Raw genomic sequence first — 25,049 nt, 5'->3', positions numbered from 1 at the left:
CAACCCTTGCCTTTTTTTGCTTTCCATTTGCTTGGTGGATCTTCCTCCATCCCTTTATTTTGAGCCTATGTGTGTCTCTGCACACGAGATGGGTTTCCTGAATACAGCACACTGATGGGTCTTGACTCTTTATCTGATTTGCCAGTCTGTGTCTTTTAATTGGAGCATTTAGCCCATTTACATTTAAGGTTAATATTATTATGTGTGAATTTGATCCTGTCATTATGATGTTAGCTGGTTATTTTGCTCATTAGTTGATGCAGTTTCTTCCTAGTATCGATGGTCTTTACAATTTGGCATGTTTTTGCAGGGCTGGTACCGGTTGTTCCTTTCCATGTTTAGTGCTTCCTTCAGGAGCTCTTGTAAGGCAGGCCTGGTTGTGACAAAATCTCTCAGCATTTGTTTGTCTGTAAAGGATTTTATTTCTCCATCACTTATGAAGCTTAGTTTGGCTGGATATGAAATTCTGGGTTGAAAATTCTTTTAACAATGTTGAATATCGGCCCCCACTCTCTTCTGGCTTGTAGAGTTTCTGCCGAGAGATCTGCTGTTAGTCTGATGGGCTTCCCTTTGTGGGTAACCCGACCTTTCTCTCTGGCTGCCCTTAACATTTTTTTCTTCATTTCAACTTTGATGAATCTGACAATTATGTGTCTTGGAGTTGCTCTTCTCGAGGAGTATCTTTGTGGCATTCTCTGTATTTCCTGAATTTGAATGTTGGCCTGCCTCGCTAGTTTGGGGAAGTTCTCCTGGATGATATCCTGAAGAGTGCTTTCCAACTTGGTTCTGTTCTCCCTGTCACTTTCAGGTACAGCAATCAGACGTAGATTTGGTGTCCTCACATAGTCCCATATTTCTTGGAGACTTTGTTCGTTTCTTTTACTCTTTTTTCTCTAAACTTCTCTTCTTGCTTCATTTCATTCATTTGATCTTCACTCACTGATACCCTTTCTTCCATTTAATCAAATCAGCTACTGAAGCTTGTGCACACGTCACGTAGTTCTCATGCCATGGTTTTCAGCTCCGTCAGGTCATTTAAGGACTTATCTACACGGTTTATTCTAGTTAGCCATTTGTCTACTCTTTTTTCAAGGTTTTTAGCTTCTTTGCGATGGGTTTGAACATCCTCCTTTAGCTCTGAGAAGTTTGTTATTACCAATTGTCTGAAGCCTTCTTCTCTCAATTCATCAAAGTCATTCTCCGTCCAGCTTTGTTCCGTTGCTGGCGAGTAGCTCATGTTGCTGCCTAATCCTTCCCCTGGAAGCTTCATCTCAGAGGGGCACCCGGCCTTATGAAGTGTCAGTCGCCCCCCTATTGGGAGGTGCCCCCCAGTTAGGCTACTCGGGGGTCAGGGACCCACTTGAGGAGGCAGTCTGTCTGTTCTCAGATCTCAAACTCAGTGCTGGGAGAACCACTACTCTCTTCAAAGCTGTCAGACAGGGACATTTAAGTCTGCAGAAGTTCCTGCTGCCTTTCGTTCAGCTATGCCCTGCCCCTAGACGTGGAATCTACAGAGGCAGGCAGGCCTCCTTGAGCTGAGGTGGGCTCCACCCAGTTCGAGCTCCCAGGCCACTTTATGTACTCAAACCTCAGCAACTGTGGACGCCCCTCCCCCAGCCTCACTGCTGCCTTGCAGTTAGATCTCAGACTGCTGTGCTAGCAATGAGCAGGGCTCCTCGGGCGTGGGACCCTCTGAGCCAGGTGTGGGATATAATCTCCTAGTGTGCCGTTTGCTAAGGCCATTGGAAAAGTGCAGTATTAGGGTGGGAGTGTCCCGATTTTCCAGGTGCCGTCTGTCACAGCTTCCCTTTGCTAGGAAAGGGAATTGCTGGACCCCTTGCGCTTCCTGGGTGAGGCGATGCCTCACCCTGCTCCGTGAGCTGCACCCACTTGTCTGGCAAGCCCCAGCGAGATGAACCTGGTACCTCAGTTGGAAATGTAGAAATCACCCATCTTCTGCATCGTTCACACTGGGAGCTGCAGACTGGAGCTGTTCCTATTCAGCCATCTTGGCACCACCTATTTCAGATTTTTCTAATCAGCTTAACATACTTCGAAGAGCTGAATGCTTTTGTCTTTTATGTTTATTAATTTTCTCAATAACCTAGTTTAGAGAAATTATTAATCTTTTACCAATGTATCTATGGTCTTATTCTGAAAACCTGTAGTCTTATAAGCTTGATTTGTTTATTACAAAATATATTCACTGTAAGTATGAGAAAGAGTTATAAATTTTATCCAGAGATAACCACTATTAATGTGGTACTATATATTCTTCCAGGCTTATTTATAATACTTCCACCTTCCACCACTACCACCAAATAAAATAAGTAAAATCACTCTGTATAAATTGAGAGGAACTTACTCTGTAAAAAAGAAAGGAAGTGAATTACTGTCATAAGACAGAAAGTATTTTAAGCTACTGTTCCATAATATAAACCCTGAGAACACTGCTTTTTACAAATAAATCTTGGTTTATACTAATAGTAATCACTTTCTGAAAACAAAAATAGTTTCACAGGTACTTTATGAAAGTCTACAACCAGCCTCATCTAAACACTTATTTTGAAAGAAAAGGCTTCACATTCAAGAAATCTGACACAAATTAGTTCTCTTCTATTTGCTATATATTCAGCTTTGTCTTTCTATATTAATAACTAAGTTTAAAGTTCTAAGTAAAAAGCACCTGAGTGTTTATGCTGTCCTGTTTAGCACAGCAGTCAATAGCTACTCCTTGGTTACATCACCTACATTACAATTCTGAGGTCCTAGCCATATTCTCATTTCTAGCTCCATCATCATGGATCCAGACCAGTGCCACACACTGCAGCCCCATGGCTTGATATGCAACACAGAAATTATCACTACCTGTTACTCAAGCTTCCTTTACCTCAAAAATAACAAACAATAATACCCCAGTAAAACAGTCTGCTTTCAGACTCAACCCTGGTCCAAACCACGTTTTCCAAGATCCTACTCTCTAACCTGCTTTACCTGTGGCTGCATTTCCTCTGGAAGTGCCTAACCCAAAGGGCCTGCTGTAATTGCTAAATATAGGGTGACTATGGCAAGCTTCTTAAGAAAACTGCTTTATAGAACTCTCAATACAACAAAGATTCTGGGCAACATGCAGCAAGATTAGCATATCCCTGTAATACATCATGGTTTTACTCTAGCACAGTTGTTATGAAGTTGATTAGAAACACTTGTGGAACGTTTAAAAACTTTTAAAAACAGATTGCTGGGCTCTGTACTCTTCCAAGTATACCTTCACTCAACCACATTCCCCTGAAGACTAAATTGAGTAGATCTATAGTGAGACTGAGTAAAAAAAAAATAGTTACGTAGATCCTTGCTATTCAAAGTGTGGTCCAAACATCAAAAGCATCAGCATCATCTGGGAGCTTGTCAGAAATGCAGATTCTCAGGCCCCATCATACCTATTGAATACAAACCTGCAGCTCAACAAGGTCTCCCGGTGATTAGGACAAATATTCAAGATTGAAAGCACTGCTCTACATGATTCTGATGTGCAGCCAGGTTTCAAAAGCAGTGCTCTTCTTAACCCTCTAGTTCTCAAAATACAAAATCAAACATATGAATAAATTTAAAATGTACTTTAATTACTGCAAAGAGGCTATAGTGAAAATCAAAAGCAATTCATTTTTAGGGGGCCCCAATCACATTCCATAGCTACCACAATTTCACTTACCCTTGCATTACATATGGAAACTGGTGACTCTGTGCTTGGTCAGTTTGTGCTTGTGGAAGGGTACGCTGCCTCAATCCTTCTGAGGAAGAACCCGCAGCTAAAGACAAGGTTTCTTGACTGGATGATGGAGTTGTTGATCCTGAATGATCTGAACTCTACAAATAAAAATGTAATTTTTAAAAGAAGATTTAGTTCTTTACAATCATAAAATTACAGGAACATTACTAAAAATGTATTCATGAAATCCCTCTGCAAAATAACTACATTTCAGAAATTTACTGTTTTAAATCTTGTGTCCAGTATATGTAGATATTTTAATTTTGGTAAGTCAAAACTTATCAAAACTACTTAATTAAACTAAAATATTCAATTTTTTCAACTAGAAATGGCTGAGGAGCAGAATAATAATATACAAAAACAGCATATTAAATTCTGAGGATTAAGTTAATGCATAAAAAGTTCTTTTCACATGATTAAATTAATGCATGCAAAGCTCCTTTCATGATGCCTAACACATAGAAAGTGTTCAATAAATCGTACTAATTACTGAGTCATTTAAACAATTACTATGTGCCGAGTACTGTACAACATGCTACTGGTAACACATTGGTTTAAAGTAATGAGAAACAGGCTAGAAATCAAAAGATCTAAAATCTAGTGTTATCTCTGACATTAACAAGAATTACAACCTTAAAGGTTCACTTAACCTCTCAGAGTCTCCACTTTCCTACAGAAAATGAGATTGGACTAAATTTTCAAGATTCCTTTCAGTTCTAAAATTCTGTTAGTTTATAGAAATCACCAACAAATATTGCTTTTTTACAAAATGAACTACGAGAATCAAGATGTTAATCAGGATTTTTTTATTCTCATGCTCAAATTTTTTAATTCTCATGCTCATGGATTCAGTAACTGTAAACAATATAACTCCCTGAAGACCATTCCAATTTGTTTGAAAATAGTTTGTCAAGTGTTTCATGAACATTTAAAACACAATTACATTTTACATAAATTATAGTTCTTCCACTTTAAAAAGCTAGGTATGGTATTATTTTAACATCCTTCCTTTAACAATTTTGTTAAATTGTATTTTACCCGTACTGCCTTCCTATTGACAGGATGTCTTTTTGCATGACTCCCATGCTAAGTCCTGCCATGTGAAAGGTCCAAAACAGTCTTTTGCAAAACAGTCCACACCAGTCTTTTGCAAGACTAACAAAAACTTACTTTAAAATGTTACTTCACACACAACAGATATCAAATATCTTACTAAGGAGTCTGGATTCTTAGCAACATAAACTGGGAAAGGTTTCTTTTTCAGCGAGATTTCTCATTAAATTGGCCATCATAATATGGTGTTCATTAACATAATTATTAGAAGAAAAGCCTAGTTATTTGGCAGCACAACCTAATTTCTCTAGAACTAACGATTTCTGACCTTATTAGGTAATTATTTTATGATTAGATCTTTAAAACACTTTCAAATCCCTTGAAATTTCTGAACCATGAAAAATTAAGGTGAATTCAACTTAACATTCCTTTGATACGTTTCAGGCTTTCATAACACTCTGAAAAAAACAAATATACACACTAATGACACAAAATCATGGCTGAGCAACCCACTGGACAAGTCAAAGTCAGACAGTTCTTTCCCAACAAAAATTGGAGCAATGCAACTGTGTCCGACGACTACAAAAAAAAAAACTCTGTGCCAATGCCAATCTCTGTGCCTTTCCATGCCAAGGCAGGAAACATATAAAGACCCTTGGGTGTTTTGACAAGGCATATTTTATTTAGTTTAATGTAAGCTAAATTCCCACGGCTGGTACTAGGAAATACTTACCATTAAGAGAATACGAATTAAATACAGCAACTGGAGAAGCTAGTTTCTTAAAGAAGCAGTTAACTAGTATCTATTGAGAGAGTTTTCAACTAGCTCCCACCCCTGTCACTTGTGCTCTCTTTCAAGCTTTGGCTGGATTCTTGACAAGGAAAGCATACTTAGCAGTATAAAAGTTCCCTGACTGCTCAAGAAGTTGAAAGCAAGCTTCCACTCATTCAATCCTCTCACCTGCAAAGGTGTCATAGAAAGCTTTTATGGGAAATCAAAAATAACATAAAAGGATTGGGGACAATGTTTTTGAAATTTGTAGAAAATATCTAAATTGAGAAGGTCAACTGTTACAAAATATTTCCAAAACAATTTTAGGCAGATGGAAAAATAAGGATAGAGGAATGAATACCCAAGTCTGAAAGAGATTAGTACATTAAGTATTTCCTCCCCAAGCAGCCGGAATGTACACCGAAATCCAATCATTTTTAAAAAACAAAATCCTTGACCAAGTCATCTACTTCAAGAAGATTTAGGGTACTTAAATTTTAAACAATTTAATCCACCTTGAATCAAATATACTATTTTCAATACCTGGCATATTTCTGAAACATCATGGGCCTAAGAGTTTATATTATATAACCATAACATAATTCCATTTTCTGAGTATTCCAGTAATTAAACCTTTGAAGATTAAATCTATTACTGACCTGCCATACAGCAAATTATAACTCATGGTGAATAGACTTCAAGGGATAACACTGCATATTAGATCTTTCAAAATGGTAAACTTTACAAAATGCCTAACTTTAGTTCAAAACACAATCTCAAAATCCACAAGCTCCAATTGTTCTGCTTTTCATTTAGTTTTTAGAGGCAAAAAATAAGAAGATGACAACAAAGAAAAAGAAAAGTTCAATGTTTACTCCTCCCAAAACAACTCACAGAATTGCTGCTGGATGCCAATGCTTCACGACTTTCTCTATTGGTGCTGGATTTTGGAGAACTGGGAGGAGTCCGAGAAGTACATACTAGATGAACCATATGATACTCATCTTGCTAAAATTAAAGAAGATTACATTTAAAGGGTAGTACTACAAAACGTACAGTTCAAAAAGTCAGTAGCTAAACTGAAATACTTAAAACTTAGGTCCCTTTCGAGCCTAGCCATTCTATTACTGATAAATTGTTATCATTTGAAAGTAAATTTGTCATTTTATTTGTGATCCTTTTGAATTCAATATTTTCTCCATACTTGGAAAATGATCTAAATACTCTGCAATTGCTGTATTAAAAATTATTTTGCATACAAAGCAGTCTTAAAGCAAACAATGTTGTGAAAGTTGTATCAGCACAATATATAATTTCAGCATGAAAACATCTAGCACCTTAAATTTTTTACAGTTTACGTATTTCCATCACTTGAGGCTTAGCAACTATAAAGTAAACTCAAATGACTTCATCATAATCACATTTGCCTTAATTTTAGCAAGGTGACTTTTTTTACTCTTTTTTCAGTCAAAAACTATTTTTATCTATAACACCTATACGCAGATATAAAGCATACATTTAATTTAATTTTTATTCTGTAAATATCCCATGTTTTTCCATAAACCTAGAAATACGACTGAAGAAAAATATTCCAAATAACAATTAGGGTTGGCATTTTAGCTTAGTGAGATCATAAGCATATTTATTTATACTTAGACATAAAGCTAGCAAATAAGATGGGGAAAGGAAAGAAGGAATAAAGGAGGACAGAGAACAATGAAGGATGAGTCAGCAAGTTTTTAAAAAAGAAAAGAACAGAATGACAAAGAAAAAGGAGCAGAAAGAAACATACCCAAATGGTGAGAAAAGGAAACAAAGCTACTAGAAACTATGAATGTATCACTTGCCTACCATGAACCTGTAATTGTGCTTAATTTGGAGGCAAATCCAAGAAAGGGTACAACAGGCCCTTCCTTAAAGAGGCTCATGATATTGTTAAGAGAGTAGACTAGTGCACTACAGCACAATTAGAGAAACACAGAGAACAGTCTTTTTTTCATGAAACTGAGAAGCCCAACCTTAATTGCTTTAGGAGTTTAGAGGAAGAAGTTACTAAGGGTTAGAATGCTAAAGAAAGGCTTCAGAGACAGCATGACAGAAGGTATGCCTGGTGAAGGAGGTTGAAGACACTCCTAATTTTCAATGTCCCCCTTAGCTTCTTAATACAGAATATTAACACGCATACAAGTATAAGATGTTGATCCTTAGAAACCTAGTTCCAAAAGGTCATTATTAATCACAATTAATTCACAGAATTTATTTATCTTGGGAATGTTTCTAAAAAATATTTTGTCACTAAATAGGTAAAGCTAATAGCAGTATTTAACTGAAAAAAGTAAAGGGGTACATTGACTTTAACAAAAACAGTTGAAAGAACTATTCAAAACATAAATGTATTACTCAAAATGTTTTATATAGGGGCACAAGAGTTCTTTGACTGAAGCAGTTTTTATTTTAAGTTGTCTGGCCTGAAACCATTCCTGGCAGCAAAAATCTTTTAAAAAGTCTTCATGTACAGATTTAAGCTATCCTTGGGGTAAAATAATTAATATATCTGTATTTCAAAGAGCAGATGGCAGAAAGGACTATATTGAAATATATTTTATTTCTGAGCACCAGCATAAAAACAAGGAAAAAAAAAGAACAGCCAGAACACAGAGGTTTTTAGGGCTATTCTAAATGATACTATACTGGTGGAGACATGTCACTATATATTTGCCAAAACTCATAGAATGTGCAACACCAAGAGTCAACCCTAACATAAACTACAGACTATGGGTGATAATGTATGTCAATGTAGGATCACTGACTGTAACAAATGTATCACTTTGGCGTGGGATGCTGATAGTGGGGCAGGCTGTGCCTATGTGGGGTCAGAGAATGTAAGAGAAATTACTGTACTTTCTGTTCAATTTTGCTATAAACCTAAAACAGCTCTAAAAAATTGTTTAAAAAAAAAGAGGAAAGAAAGAAAAAAAAAACCTGCTACAAATTCCACTATTTTTGAGGGAGTGGGTATTACACCATGTTAGCAATTTGAAACTACATAATGCCAATAACAGCAAGAAGTCACATTGGCAAAGCTCAAATGTCAACTGTCTAAGCAGAAGGAATATACTAATATATTTTCTAAAGTTTCCCACAGGTGATCATAAACATACAGAAGATACAGATCTAAATTAGATAAGGAATATCCACAACAACAGAGTTAAGTCAAAGATCTAAGGCAAAACATAGAAGAAATTCAATTCTGCTATACTCACCAACAAAAAGCAACATTTCAAATGCTGAAAAACTCTATAAGTATAAATTCCACAAATGAACATAAGCTAAAAGCTACCACTAAAATAACTAGCCTTCAAGCTGATTTTATTGAAAATATTGAAATATATAAATGTATTGAAATATAACTTAGCTCTGAGCATCCACAAAGTTTGCTAACTGATGGACCAGTTAATTTCCTCCTGAAATTAAACTCCCAACTCAAGCAATTTGTATAAAAATACCATGCAGCTGGCAAAAAGGAGATTCAGAGGAAAGATTGTTATCAATGAAAATCCGTCACCACTACTGAACATTCTACTTCTGCACTACTGACGTCAATAGCATTTTCTTACAAAAAATGACAAACACCTGAATATGAATACATAATCCTACTTCAGATTTAACTATCAGATGGATATACAGAACTGTTACCTAAACTAATAAGAAACTATCATGTTACTTTCTAATTTATCTTTACTTGTTATGCTACCCAAAGGGATTGATTTTAAGTATCTAAAAACTGAACTGGTTGAATAAAATTTCAGAACATATCTCCTCTCACATTCTGAATGTATCTGGTATCAAATAGTGGTAGAAAAGCTTACTTTTCTGAGAATGTCTTTCAGCTGCAGATGATCGGGAAGCAGTCTGCCCGAATACACCAATCTCTGATCCTTCGTCAACTAAGAAATGGGACAAAGAAAAGAATTCAACTTTTCTAATTATGCAAATTGAAGGTTGGGAATAACATGCCTAATTATGGGTAAAATAAAACTCCCTTTAGGCACAAGTAAGCAGAAAACTGACACAATTTAAGAATTTTTGTTTTTCCAAATTCTACTTAAAAAAACATTTAGGAATTCGGCAAATGGTAGTGTATCTATTGTAGCTATAATAAAGTACAGATAATTAATATATTAAAAAACCTGAGGAGGGGGAACAGGTAGGTAAATTGGAAGTCTGTCTTTTCAACTGTAATGCAATGCATATATGACTATCATTAAAAAATCTTCAAGACTATATAAATGAGAAAGTGGTTGGCCTTATATTAATCGTCAACAGTAGGATAAAATTTCGATGTCACCAGAATCATTTTGCCTTATTTTGTCAATTTTTCATCTAAGATAATATATGACTTATTTTCTTCCTTACTAATATTGTGCAGAACAATTTATTGGTTTTAATTCAAGAGCCATTTAGATTTAGTTATAAATTTACTTACTATTTTAATTATTATTCCTGCCACTATCACAAATACCTTTGTTAAGTTTTTGAAAAATGCAAGACTAAAGAAAAATCAACACAAGTGCATGGAGAGTCAGTTGCCATCTCTATACGCAACCAGAATATGAAATTATGTAAAATTAAAGCATCTGTATATACTCCACATAAGGCCTACTTCATAACTGCAAAACAGGTGAATGTTCTTTGAATTTTATCAAAACAAATACTAGCTATATCAGTAACTGTTAAATACGCCAAATCCAAGCCACAACTATAACAATTTTTAAGACTATGTATTCAACATGGCTACTACAATAGGGTCTTCTTATATTAAAACTAGCCATAATAAAAATTATAATACTAAGATCTGTGGTTCAGGCATCCTTACACACCAAAGGTATAGCTATCCTTCCAAGATACTTAACCATTACACATATTCCAGTTTCTCCTGGAAGCATTTTGGAGTGTGCCATTCCTCAAATGCACATACATGTACACACTCCTATATACAAACAATCAAATACAACGCACAGGTTTTAAAATCATAAGTCTTACAACATATATATATATATATATATATATATATATATATATATATAGACAGAGAGAGAGGAGCACTGTGGTATTGTAAAATATATTTGGTTTTCATGCTGTTTCCTGCCGAATAGCTCCTAAAATGCTTGGAATCTTCAGAAAGATGAGTATCTTTAGTGTGCTAATAAGACAACTGGTGGCTGGGGGACCCTACATTGCCTCAGGATGGGGGCTGGTTGCCAGGGGAACCAACCAAGTGATTAGAAGGTTGCAACTTTTAGTCCCACCCCCACCCCCAACCTCCCAGAGAGGGAGAGTGGCTTAAGGTTGAGTTGATAAACCAGTGGCCAATGATTTAATCAATCATGCCTACCTAATGAAGCTTCCATAAAAACCCAAAAGGACTGAGTTCTGAGAGCTCCAGCATAGTAGAATGAGTTGAAGTTCCTCGAGAGTGGATGGGCCCAGAAAGGGAATGGAAGCTCTGAGCCCTTTCTCTAAGACCTCATCCTATGTCTCTCTTCCATTTGTATCCCCTGTAATAATATCCTTTGTAAGTGAGCAAAAGTAAGTAACATGTTTCCTTGAGTTTCGTGAACTGCACTAACAAATTAATTGAACTCCAGGAGGGGGTCACGGGAACCCCAATTTATAACCAGTTGGTCAAAAACACAGGCCACAACCTGCACTTGGGACCACATATGAAGGGGGGGCAGTCTTGTGGGATTGAGCCCTCAACCTGTGGAATCTATCTCCAGGTAGATAGTGTCAGAAGTACACTGAATTAAAGGACATTCAGCTGGTGTCCTCTGGAGAATTATCTGCAGAACTCCTTGTTGTTGGAAAGAAATCCCCACACATTTTGGTGACCAGACATTACAGAAGCATTCTGTATTAAGTGTTGTGAGAGCAAAACAGGAGAAACTCAGTTTGATTTTTTCCTATATCCTTATAGGCACTGAATGGCAAACTATATGACCATAAGTTGAATGCTAAATATATAATCAATGATTTAATTCCTGCCCAAAATGAATTATCCAATGCTTTATAAATCTCTATAATGTACTTATTACAACTGGAACCTAAAGAAATTTCTTCAGTATTATAGTCATCATAAACTATCACTTTTTTACCAGACCAAACATTAATAAATAGATACTTTTATGTCATATCATCACTCTGCATGAAGGACATCAGTCTCTTTTTGTGAATCTTTTTCCTTTATAAAAATTCTCAAACATACGTACAGTGGAAGGAATAAAATGAACCCCCAGGTACCATCTTCAAGAACTCTCAAGTACCCAGCTTCAACAATTACCAAATTCTGCTATTCTTGTCTCATCCATCCCTCATTTCTTTTCTTCAAAGAGAATACTGTATTTTAATCTTTTTTAAAAAAAATGTAGAGACGGGGTCTCACTGTTTTCCAGGCTGAAGTGCAGTGGCTATTCACAGATGCGATCATGGTACACACTGCAGCCCCGACCTCCTGGGCTCAAGTAATCCTCCCGCCTCAGCCTCTGGAGTAGCTGGGACTCCAGATATATGCCACTGTACCCAGCTAAGTACTGTATTTTAAAGTAATATTACACATCATTTCTTTTCACCTGTACAAATTTGGTAAGTTTTATAATAACCATAATGTTACCACATTCAACAAATAATTTCTTAATATGTAATATCCAGTGCAGCTCAACTCTTCCCACTTGCCCAAAAATGTTTTTTAAAGATTATTTGAATCAGAATCCAAATAAGGTTCACACACAAAATTTGGCAGTTATGCCTCTTTTAATCTTTCAACAGTTTCTATTTTTAAGAAATTTTTCCCAGGCTATTTATGTGTTGAAGAAATTGTTTGTCTCGTAGAACTTTCCAGTCTGATTAGGCAAACTGTATCCTCCTGGTATTGCTCAGCATGTTCCTGTAGTTCCTATACAATGTAGTTAGATCTAGAGGGCTGATGAGATTCCAATTCCTTTTTGTATGACAAGAGGACTTTTGACAAGGGGGACCTCAAATTGCACATTTTTGACCAGTAGGAGTCCCTACAAAGTGGCTCCTGCATCATTTTAACATGACCTCTGTCATCTCTAATAGAAGCTTCCTTGCTCTCAGGCACAAAATGCCCCAGAAGTTCATCTTACACATTTCATGCCCCAGACCTGGAATCAGCCATTGCTCCAGGATCCATGATTCATTTTAATGGGAAATGGTATCTAAAGACCAAAATCTGGGTGCTAGGAGTACTGATTTTTACTTGTCATTACTTCTTCAGTAAGCAGAGCTAGAAAATATGTATTTTTATAAAGAGAAACTTAAATTCTGAGTTCACTGCGACATTTCCAATTAAATAGTATTCACACTTTATTTGTATCTTCTCTCACCCTAAAAATCTTTCTTGCTAATGACACTAATAAATACCTGCCATTAGCAAATGTACTAATCTGTTTTATCCTACTATATGTAATCTCAAAATAACAATAACAAGATTGTTACTAACAATATTGAACAAAGTTTAAGATTTCTTATTGATCTTCTCTGTCCTTAGGATATAGGTCAGTAGTCAAAATACAGTGTTTCAAAGTTACTTGAAATAATAATTCTTGTAACTGTGTCATCATCCTGACATTTTTTAATTCTTGTGTTTTCATTTAGAGATTTCTCTATTTTTTTATAATTATATCTAACAAAAAATGGCAATAAGGTAAAAACTCTAAACAAGGTGCATTCAAAGAGGCTTTGGTTTTGTCCTTGTCCCCTCTATGATTTTGGATTGCCCTTATAACGCTTAACAACATAACAAAGCTGAATACACACAAACTCCTATTTTCCTCCTTTTCTTACATAAAAAGTAGTACAGTATACTTACTCTATTGCATCTTGTTTTCTCACTTAATAAACCAGGGAGATTACTGCTTAGCAGCATAAAAATATTTTCCCCATTCTTTTTAACAAATGCACAATGCTCCATTATAAGTACTATAGTTTGTTAATGGATATTTGAGCGTGTCTAGGCTTTCGTTATTACATATAGTGTCCTCCCTTCATATTATTCTACTTATCTCTATATTTCCCCACAGCATCCTCCAATAAGGAGATCATTAATGACACTGATAAAGGTAATCTTGGTGGTGTAGCAGGGTAAAAACCTAATTGGAATTGATTCAAGAGAAAAAGAAAGACATGTAGAGATAGCAAATATATACAACTTATAAACAGTTTTGCACTTAAAGGAAGAAATATGACAACAGCTAGAAGGGAAATGGGATCAAGAGAGGGTCTTGCTTTTGGTTTGTTTTATTCTTTTGTGCTTTTGTTTCTTCAAGAGAGAAATAATGTGTTTGTATGCCAACAGAAGTAATTCAGTAGAAAGGAAAAAACTGATGATGCAAGACAGAAAAACAATTTCAAGAGCAATGTCCTTCAGTAGCTAATAAGGGATGGGGGTCTTGTGTAGAGGAGTTGGACTTACAGAACAATATGACAGATGTAGCTAAAGAGATGCTAAGAAACTTATACAAGATCCCATCACCAGCACTCTGTGCCTCAGTTTCCTTATCTGTAAGTTAAGAGTGATACTAGATTGTATCTCACATGGCTTAATTTTCATAACAATGGAAATGCACATAAACTAGAACAGAACACAATGCCTACTGAGTATTCAATTAACATTAGGTGCTAATTTCTAGGACCTGCTCCTCCCACATCATGCAGTTTCATGAGGCTCTAATGAGATTATGGAAAAGTACGGAAAAGTTGAATGACTAACAACAGGCTGTGTATGTTCATTATGCATAAGAACATGGTTTGGATGCTGCTAAAACAGGTTGGGTTAAAGTTGCAATGACTGTCACTTCATACGATTAAAAAAAAAAAAGTCCCAATTCACATTAGAACTTCCAAGTCTCAGTTTTTTTGTTGTTTTTTTTGTTTTTTGTTTTGAGACAGAGTCTCGCTCTGTCACCCAGGCTGGAGTGCAGTGGCACGATCTTGGCTTACTGCAACCTCTGCCTCTCAGGTTCAAACAATTCTCCTGCCTCAGCCTTCGGAATAGCTGGGATTACAGGCGTGCACCACCACACCCTGCTAATTTTTGTATTTTTAGTAGAGACGGGGTTTCACCATGTTGGCCAGGCTAGTCTCAAACTGCTGGCCTCAAGTGATCCGCCTGCCTCAGCCTCCTAAAGCGCTGGGATTACAGGCGGGAGCCACCATGCCCAGCCTAAAGTCTCAGTTTAAAATGACATTTATAAATAACAAAAGGAAATCTTTTAATTAATTTTACCTTCTCTACGAGAAAAAATACTTTGATGTTAGTCAAAAGAAGTCCATGTGCAAAACAGAAGTTATCTAACTTACGTTTTTTTATTTTTGGTGAAAGAATGTAGTATTTACCAACTACTTCCAGATGTTAATACATTATCTGCTTTCTACATGGGTAATCTCCATTTTCCTATTAAACTGTAATAGTAATGGAATTTGTCAGATATTTTATCACAAGCATCACTTCTAAGCAAGATAGGGAAAAAATATGCTGGAAAACTCAGTATTTGGGACTACTGATCAAAATATATATAAACGGAGTAAGTACACTGGCAATCCTACTTAAAATGTTTACTTCCATAATTTGTTAGTAGACAGGTTTAAAACAAATTTTTCACAGAAACAATAGGTCATTTTCAGTCAGAGACTTCAAAAGCCAAACCTTGGAAAACTCTGCAATGCAATACAAGTTAAATAAATTTAGGAAGATCATTTAGTTAAAAACAGAGGTACTGAAATCTCATGATGGCTATAAAGTGATTATCCAGATTACTGATAATATTAATTTTTTATCCAGATAGAAACTCAGAAGATTTTGAGAATTCCTAGTCCCAGAACTATGAGTCCCACACAAATAATTATTAAATTTAAAAGCTAGCACATATTGTATTTAACCCAAAATATAGCTAACTAAAGTAGTATGACTAGTATCCCAGAAAGAGACTGGTAATCCCTTATCTCCAAGTCCTTCTTTTTTAAAACCATCTACACCTACTAAACAGAACCGTTAGGCAATAGCTAAGCAAGTCCGTCAGCAGTAGGAGGAAAAGATGCAATAGCACCCAGCAAAAGTTTCTGACTTTTGAAAGGAGAAAGACAGACACCGCAGCCTTTATCATTTGCTTCTCTGGAAGAGGAATCAAGGTTTAGAAAAACCATTAGTAGGCATGTGTACATTTCATTCACATCACTGGTTTTTGCCCTGCCAGAGTCTTTGCTAAATTTCCCATCCAATTCTAAACGTTAAGGTTCTTCAGACAAGTTGCAAATTTGTCTCTCTGTCCAAGGCCTCACCCTCTGAGACCCAGAATCATATACCCAACTGCTATGAGATTTGACATCTTCATATATTTTAATAGGCAACTCAAATTCTACAATACATTTCAATTCCCAATTCCCCAAATCCTTCCTCTTACTTTTTCCCTATCCCATAACAACCTGTGACCAGTTGTTTAAGCCAAAAACCTGGGCATCATCCTCAACTTTTCTTTCTCTTGCCTTGCCTCCCATATCCAACCATCATCAAATCCTATAGACTCTATCTCCAAAAGTCCCTCTCAGATCAGTCTACTTCTTTCCACCTACACTGCCATTACCCTAATCTAAACCATCATCTCTTGCCTGGGCATCTACAATAATCTTTTAATTGGTTTTCTTGCTTCCATTCTATAGTCAGCAGCTCGAGTGATCTTTTAAAAACTTAAATCAGCCAGGCATGGTGGTTCACACCTGTAATCCCAGCACTTTGGGAAGCTGAGGCAGAAGGACTGCTTGAGCCCAGGAGTTCAAGACCAGCCTGGGCAACATAACAAGACCCCATCTCCTCAAAACTTTTTTAAAATGTAGCCAGGTGTGGTAGGGCATGCTTGTAGTTCCAGCTGCTTGGGAGGCTGAGGTGAGAGGATCGCTTGAGCCCAGGAGTTCAAGGCTGCAGTGAGCCATGATCACTCCCACTGCACTCCAGCCTGGGTGACAGAGGAAGACTCTGTCTCAAAAAACCAAAAAACAAAAACAACAAAATAAACAAAACAAACTCAGATCAATCCTGTCACTCTCTGATGGATTCCCACTACAATGGATTTAATTCAAATTCCTTTCCATCGCCAGATCTGGCTTCTGTCTCTCTCCAAACTCCCCGATAGTATTCTTTCCTCCTTACTCACTAGCCAAACTGACATTCACTTAGATCCCAAGCTCCTTCTCAATTCAGATACCCTGCCTGCTGTATTCTCCCCCAGCTCTTGCATACCTGACTCTTAATCACCTTTTAGATTTTAGTTTTAAAATCATCCCCTCAGCGAGGTCTTCCTTGACTTACAAATCTACCGTATAGTATTCCCTCTCACACATCCTGTTTATATCCTTTGTAACACAAACCACAACCTGTAATTACGTCAACATGTGTTTTTTTCCCTTAAATAAAAGTGCCAAGAACAAAGGGTCCATAGCCATCTTGCTTGTCACTGTGTTCCCATAACCCACTACTGTGCCTCACAGAGTATATGCTAAGTGTAGATTTGCTAAATGAGGTGTTACCAGTCCAAAACTGCTTACACAGACTTGGAGAAACCACCTAATTTGAAGTTTGTTAAATTATTTTACATGCAATCATGAAAAACAGAAATGAAATATTCAGTCTATGAATCACAACACTAATTTAAAACACTTGCTGGTGCTAAATTCGTCTGATTCACTTCTACAAATGATACTGATATTAGCAAATTATGATAAAGAAGCATCATATATTAGTATTTTAGTATTTTTTCTTTAAATAAGTAGTCAACTTTGAATAAATGGTTTTATCTTTCCACGGTAAGGTCACATCAATTTTCCGAAATGTAGAACATAAAAATGTAACAAAATTACATAGTACCCCCCCCAAAACACATAAAGCAAAAACAAGTACGGGCAAGGATGTAGAGAAACTAGACCCCTCCTACATTGCTGGTAGGAATGTAAAAGGGTGCAGCTGCTGTGGAAAAAAGTTTGGCAGTGTCTCAGAAAGTTAAACATACAGTTATGCTATGACACAATATATACCCAGTTCCATTGCTAGGTACATACCAAAAATGATGGAAAACATATGCGCACATAAAAACTTGTACAAGAATGTTCATAGCATCATTATTCATAATAGTCAAAATAGTAGAAACAACCCAAATGTCTATCAGCTGACAAATGGATAAACAAAATATGGTGTATATAAACATATGCACACACAGAATATTATTCAGCCACAAAAAGGAATGAAATACTGACACACGCTATAACATAGATGAGCCTTGTAAACATTATGCTAAGTTAATGATAGGAGGCACAAAAATCCATATGATTCTTTTTATATGAAATGTCTAGACTATGCAAATCCATAGAAACAGAAACTAGAAAAAAAAAGAAACAGAAAGTACATTAGCAGACTGGAAGAAAAAAGAATGGGGAGTGACTGCCAATAGGTATGGAGTTTCTGGGGTGATGAAAATATTCTAGAATTAGGCAGGGATTATGACAGCACAACTTTGTGAAGTACTAAAAACCACTGGGTCATACTTTAAAAGGGCAAATTTTACAGTATGTGAATTATACCTGCATTAAGAAAAACTGTTACTTTCAATTGAATATCCAAAGGCCTTCGAATAATCTGAAGTTTTTGGTTTTTTGTCGCCCAGGCTGGAGTACAGTGGCATGGTATCAGCTCACTGCAACCTCTGCCTCCTGAGGCTCAAGTGATCCTCCCACTCCAGCCTCCTGAATAGGTGGGACTACAGGCATGTGCTATCATGCCTGGCTAATTTTTGTGTGTGTATGTGTGCGTGCATATATATATATATATATGCTTTAATTGGCATACAAGGGACATACCTCAATATAATAAAAGCCATCCATGACAAACCCACGGCCAATATATTACTGAATGGGGAAAAGTTGAAAGCACTCCCTCTGAGAACTGGAACAAGACAAGGATGTCCACCCTCACCACTCCTTTTCAACATAGTACTCGAAATCCTAGCCAGACCAATCAGACAAGAGAAAGAAATAAAGGGCATCCAAATCAGTAAAGAGGAAGTCAAACTGTCGCTGTTTGACAATTATATGATCATTTACCTAGAAAATCCAAAGACTCCTCCAGAAAGAAAGTTCTTAGAACTAATAAAAGAATTCAGCAAAATTTCCGGATACAAAATTAATGTACACAAATCAGTAGCACTTTTATATACCAACAGCAACCAAGCGGAGAATCAAAACAAGAACTCAACCCCTTTTACAATAGCTGCAAAAAAAAAAAAAAATACTTACGAATATACCTAACCAAGGAGGCAAAAGACCTCTACAAGAAAAACTACAGAACACTGCTGAAAGAAATCACAGACAACACAAACAAATAGAAACATCCCATGCTCATGGATGAGTAGAATCAATATTGTAAAAATGACCCTACTGCCAAAAGCAATCTACAAATTCAACACAATTCCCATCAAAATACCACCATCACTCTTCACAGATTTAGGAAAAAAAATTCTAAAATTCATATGGAACCAAGTAAGAGCCCACATAGCCAAAGCAAGACTAAGCAAAAAGAACAAATCTGGAGGTATCACATTACCTGGTTTCAAACTATACTACAAGGCCATAGTCACCAAAACAGCATGGTACTGATACAAAAACAGGCACATAGACCAATGGAAGGAATAGAGAACCCAAAAATAAACCCAAATACTTACAGCCAACTGATCTTTGACAAAGCAAACAAAAACAAGAACTGGGGAAAGGACACCCTTTTCCACAAATGGTGCTGGGATAATTGGCTAGTCACATGCAGAAGAATGAAACTGGATCCTCATCTTTCACCTTATACAAAAATCAACTCAAGATGGATTAAGGACTTAAATCTAAGACCCGAAGCTATAAAAATTATAGATGATAATATTGGAAAAACCCCTCTAGACACTGCCTTAGGCAAGGATTTCACGACCAAGAACCCAAAAGGAAATGCAATAAAAGCAAAGACAAATTGGGGGACTTAATTAAACTAAAGAACTCATGCACGGCAAAAGGAACAGTCAGCAGGGTAAACAGAAAACCCACAGAGTGGGAAAAAATCTTCATAATCTAATCATCTAACAAAGGACTAATATCCAGTATCTACAATGAACTCAAACAAATCAACAAGAAAAAAAAAAACAAGAAATCCCATCAAAAAGTGGGCTAAGGACATGACAGTTCTCAAAAGAAGATATACAAATGGCCAACAAACATGAAAAGATGCTCAACATTACTAATGATCAGGGAAACGCAAACCAAAACTGCAATGCAATACCACCTTACTCCTGCAGGAATGGCCATAATCAAAAAAATCAAAAAATAATAGATGTTGGCATGGCTGCGGTGAACAGGGAACACTTGTACACTGCTAGTGGGAATATAAACTAATACAACCATTATGGAAAATAGTGTGGAGATTGCTTAAAGAACTAAAAGTAGAGCTACCATTTGATCCAGCAATCCCATTATTGGGTATCCCAGAGGAAAAGAAGTCATTATACAAAAATGATACTTGAGACCAGATGCAGTGGCACATGCCTGTAATCCCAGGACTTTGGGAAGCTGAGGAGGGTGGATCATGAAGTCAGGAGATCAAGACCACCCTGGCTAACACAGTGAAACCCCATCTCTACTAAAAATACAAAAACAAAATTAGCCAGGCGTGGTGGCGGGCACCTGTAGTCCGAGCTACTCGGGAGGCTGAGGTGGGAGAATGGCGTGAACCCAGGAGGTGGAGCTGGCAGTGGGCCAAGATCGCACCACTGCACTCCAGCCTGGGTGACAGAGCGCGACTCCATCTCAAAAAAGAAAAAAAAAAAGATACTTGCACAAACGTTTATAGCAGCACAATTTGCAACTGCAAAAACGTGGAACCAACCCAAATGCCCATCAATCAACAAATGGATAAAGAAACTGTGAGAGAGAGATATGTATATGATGGAATACTACTCAGCCATAAAAAAGAATGAATTAATGGCATTTGCAGCAACCTGGATGAGACTGGAGACTATTATTCTAAGTGAAGTACTCAGAAATGGAAAACCAAACATTGTATGTTCTCACTCATAAGTGGGAGCTAAAGCTATGAGGATACAAAGGCATAAGAATGACACGATGGACTTTGGGGCTCAGGGGGAAAGGGTGGGAAGAGGGTGAGGGGTAAAAGACTACAAACAGGGTGCAGTGTATACTGCCCGGGTGATGGGTGCACCAAAATCTCACAAATCACCACTGAAGAACTTACTCATGTAACCAAACACCACCTGTTACCCAATAACCTATGCAAATAAAAAATAAAATAAAAGGAAAGGTATTCTTTACTTTTACAGTAATTGAAAACAGAAAAACTGGCCAGGCATGGTTTCTCACACCTGTAATCCCAGCACTTTGGGAGGCCAAGGCAGATGAATCGCTAGAGCCCAGGAGTTCAAGATCGGCCTGGGCAACATAGTGAGACCCTGTCTCTACAAAATATACTAAAGTTAGCTGGGCATGGTGGTGTATGCCTGTAGTCCTAGCTACTTAGTAGGCTGGGGTAGGAGGATCACTTTAGCCCAAGAGGCAGAGAGGTGAGCCAAGGTCATGCTACTGTCCTCCAACCTGGCAAGAGAGAGAGAGACTGTCTCAAAAAAAAAAAAAAAAAAACAGAAAACAGAAACATTAACTTATTAATTTTTTCATGCGCCACTGCACTCCAGCCTGGGCGACAGAGCGAGACTCCGTCTCAAAAAAAAAAAAAAGTAACACTTGGAATTTTTTTTTTTTTTTTGGAGATAAAGTCTTGCTCTGTCACCCAGGCTGGAGTACAGTGGCATGATCTCGGCTCACAGCAACCTCTGCCTCCCAGGCTTAAGCAATTCTTGTGCCTCAGCCTCCCGAGTAGCTGGGATTACAGGCGCGTCACTATGCCCAGCTAATTTTTTTGTATTTTTAGTAGAGACAGGGTTTCGCCATGTTGACCAGGCTGGTCTCAAACTCTGACTTCAGGTGATCTGTCCGCCTCAGCCTCCCAAAGTGCTGAGATTACAGGCATGAGCCACTGTGCCTGGCCGGAAATTTTTTATGCTATTAAAAAAACTGCCTCTTCAGTTTAAATATCAATGAATTTAATTTAAATATCAGGGCTGGGTGCAGTGGTTCACGCCTGTAATCCCAGCACTTTGGGAGGCCCAGGTGGGCAGATCACTTGAGATCAGGAGTTTGAGACCAGTCTGGCCAACATCATGGAAACCTTATCTCTACTAAAAGTATGTGGCAGCAACAGGTGTGGTGGCAGGTGTGGAAGGCTGAGGCTGGAGAATCACTTGAACCTGGGAGGCGGAGGTCGCAGTGAGCCAGGATTGTGCCACCGCACTCCAGCCTGGACAACAGAGCGAGACTGTCTCAAAATAAATACATAAATAAATAATTTAAATATCAGGAAAATCATGTGTTAGACCTAATAACAAATGACAATAATCAACTGAATTTTCAGCTAGTTATTTTGGTATTGTAAGCTACAGCATTAGGAAAAGCACAGATTTTGAGATCTCAATTCAATTTGACTTGTAAAAAGGAATATAATGTTATTTATACAGCCCTGCTAATAACATAATCTTTTTTTTTTTTTTTTGAGACAGTCTCGCTCTGTCGCCCAGGCTGGAGTGCAGTGGCGCGATCTCGGCTCACTACAAGCGCTGCCTCCCAGATTCACGCCATTCTCCTGCCTCGGCCTCCCAAGTAGCTGGGACTCCAGGAGCCTGCCACCATGCCCAGCTAATTTTTTATATTTTTAGTAGAGACGGGGTTTCATTGTGTTAGCCAGGATGGTCTCGATCTCCTGATCTCATGATCTGCCCGCCTCAGCCTCCCAAGTTGCTGGGATTACAGGCGTGAGCCACCGCGCCTGGCCTAACATTATCTTTTAGCTTGATTAAAAACCCATTTCCGGGCCGGGGCAGTGTTTCACACCTGTAATTCCAGCACTTTGAGAGGCCGGGTGGGGGGGTGAGTCACGAGGTCAAGAGTTCAAGACCAGCCTGGCTAACACAGTGAAACCCCGTCTCAACTGAAAATACAAAAAAATTAAGTGGGCAGGCGCCTGTAATCCCAGCTACTCAGGAGGCTGAGGCAGGACAATCACTTGAACCCACCAGGCAGAGGTTGCAGTGAGCTGAGATCGCGCCACTGCACTCCAGCCCAGACGACAGTGCAAGACTCTGTCTCAAAAAAAAACAAACCAAAACAAACCCATTTCTATATGAGTTAGGGTAATGACAGTTCCTATAACAAATCCCAAGATCTCAGTAGCTTAACACAATAAAAGTTCATTCGTTTCTCAATTTAAAAAACATTGCATGGTATCCTTCTAATATAAGAATTCAGAAGGCTCAGGGTTGACAAATCTAAAAGTACTAGTTAAATTGTCAATTTAAAGATTCTACTGATAAGATACTGGCTCCACAGAGTAACATATAAATATAATTGGCCTCTCCACTAACACCACCACTATTCTTCCTGGTACTCACCCCTACATCCAACAGTCAGCAAATTCTATCAGGTTCACTACTTTCACCACCAATATTTCATCCTAGATGAAGCCTGGTCACATACAGCAGTGCAGAATCAGCCAAATAATAAGACAAAGAACAAGCTGGAAACATCCTGAGGTACTCTGAGTGGGCCAGAAACAGAAATATCCCACTCCAAATAAACAACTGCTTAACTAGCTGTCCGAAAAAACCTCTGCTACCCACTTAATAGACGTTGCTAAAAACCAAGGTGAGGAAAGCTCACTTGCTGGTATAACAGGTGAAAATAAGTCCTAACCTGGACTTTTTTGTTGTTTCTAAAAGGTTTATGTATATGCCATTATCCAAAGTGTCTGACCCTTTAATGTTTAACCAAATATCAGAAACAGATCAAATATCACACATCCCTAACACATTTAAAATATCTCCTGGAGTCTGATAAATGAGTTTAAAGCCAACAATACTTTTATATTTCAAGAAAGTCACCTAGTTAGTATCAAATGATTAAATTTTTTATGTCAAGAATTAAATGGGTCTTTCAATTATTTATGGCTTAAAAATCATGTTCTTACTATATCCAACTTCAGCATAATCAAATTTCATATGCTAATTTAAAAATATTAATTAAAAAATTTTTAAATATCTATAATCTTAATAGTTCAGTAAAAGCAATCTTCAACTTACAGGTTAGTTCAATGAACTATAATCTAGTCCTTTAAAAGTAGTAACTATTAAGTACTTACATATAGTTCAGTCACAAATATCAAATAACTTTAAAGAGCTGGGTCCCAGGAAGTGCATAAAATATCATTTCTGTGGGAAATGAATTCTGTAAATTTGTACTAGAACATATCTCTTTCCCATTTCCCACTAAAAGCATCCAACCTAAAACCCCTGAAAATTCAGAAACACTATAAATAGAGGCACAGTCACCCAAACTGCCTCTACCCCTTATCTCCTTGCAGTAACAGTAAGCAAAACTGTACATACAGAATATTACAGAGTAATGTTCTCTGGAACTCCAAAGAGACATTCCCAGCTTAACTGCTTCCACTCATGGGTGGAGATATATGATATTCACACAGCAAGTGATGTATACCTCTGATGTACAATAGAGCATGTAAAAGTATATGACTATGGTTCACACGAACTGGTAGATGGTGAAGATAGGACAAAGATATGTGCACTGCAGTCTTAAGATATTATGCATCCAATCTTTCCTATAATTTATCAGAATAAAGAGAAATAACCACACATTAAGCTAAGTGTTAGCACCATAGTAAGGCTGTTATCTATTTATCTGCAGCCTTTAGACAACAAACCAGCCAAACATATACATCTCTTTTTATAGCTCAACTGGTTCTTTTTAGTTTACAAGTATATAACTGAGATGGCCGAGTCCCTAATGTCTTTCTTCATCTTATTATATATAACCATCATATATGATGTGTATAGTAAGTCCAACCTGGGTTCAAATTCTAATTCTACTCCTTAGAGTCTGACCTAAGCAAAAAAAAATCACCAAGCCTCAGTTTCTTCATCTATAAAGTAGAGCTAATTATAAACCTTACATCATAAGAAGTCTAGAAGGAATATATGTGATAAAGCATATCAAATGCTTATTATAATGCCTGGTACACATGGCAAATACATAGTAAATGATAAAGTCAGCGCAGTTAAAAGCACTCTAGACAATCAAAGCAGAATTTATTATGTTAAAAAAGAAACTTAAGCTAAAAGTTCTACAAAAATCCTATCTGGAAAGTATTGATAAATGATTAAACATTGCCTTCATGGTAATGTTATTATATTTTCCAAAAAGACATAAGGCTACAAATAA

The 25,049-nt window shown here is 37.2% G+C and overlaps 1 protein-coding gene across 3 annotated transcripts in view; it reads right to left on the bottom strand.

Annotated features, from left to right (window-relative positions):
• Window positions 1-25,049, bottom strand: part of HERPUD2 (HERPUD family member 2) — a 173,131-nt gene that overhangs the window by 33,712 nt on the left and 114,370 nt on the right. For 2 of the 3 annotated variants that reach the window (XM_055293436.2, XM_055293434.2), the window contains exons 3-5: window positions 9,464-9,541; window positions 6,489-6,602; window positions 3,713-3,867 (exon numbers count right to left, since the gene is read on the bottom strand). In XM_055293436.2, coding sequence (XP_055149411.1) covers window positions 3,713-3,867; window positions 6,489-6,587 — 254 coding nt within the window. In that variant the 5' untranslated portion in view covers window positions 6,588-6,602; window positions 9,464-9,541. The remainder of the gene's footprint in view (window positions 1-3,712; window positions 3,868-6,488; window positions 6,603-9,463; window positions 9,542-25,049) is intronic. The other variant, XM_055293435.2, reaches the window with a different exon arrangement.

This window comes from Symphalangus syndactylus, chromosome 9 (genome assembly GCF_028878055.3).
Source record: "Symphalangus syndactylus isolate Jambi chromosome 9, NHGRI_mSymSyn1-v2.1_pri, whole genome shotgun sequence".
In the NCBI taxonomy this organism is placed as follows: domain Eukaryota; kingdom Metazoa; phylum Chordata; class Mammalia; order Primates; family Hylobatidae; genus Symphalangus; species Symphalangus syndactylus.
This window is presented reverse-complemented; position numbering and strand designations above follow the sequence as displayed.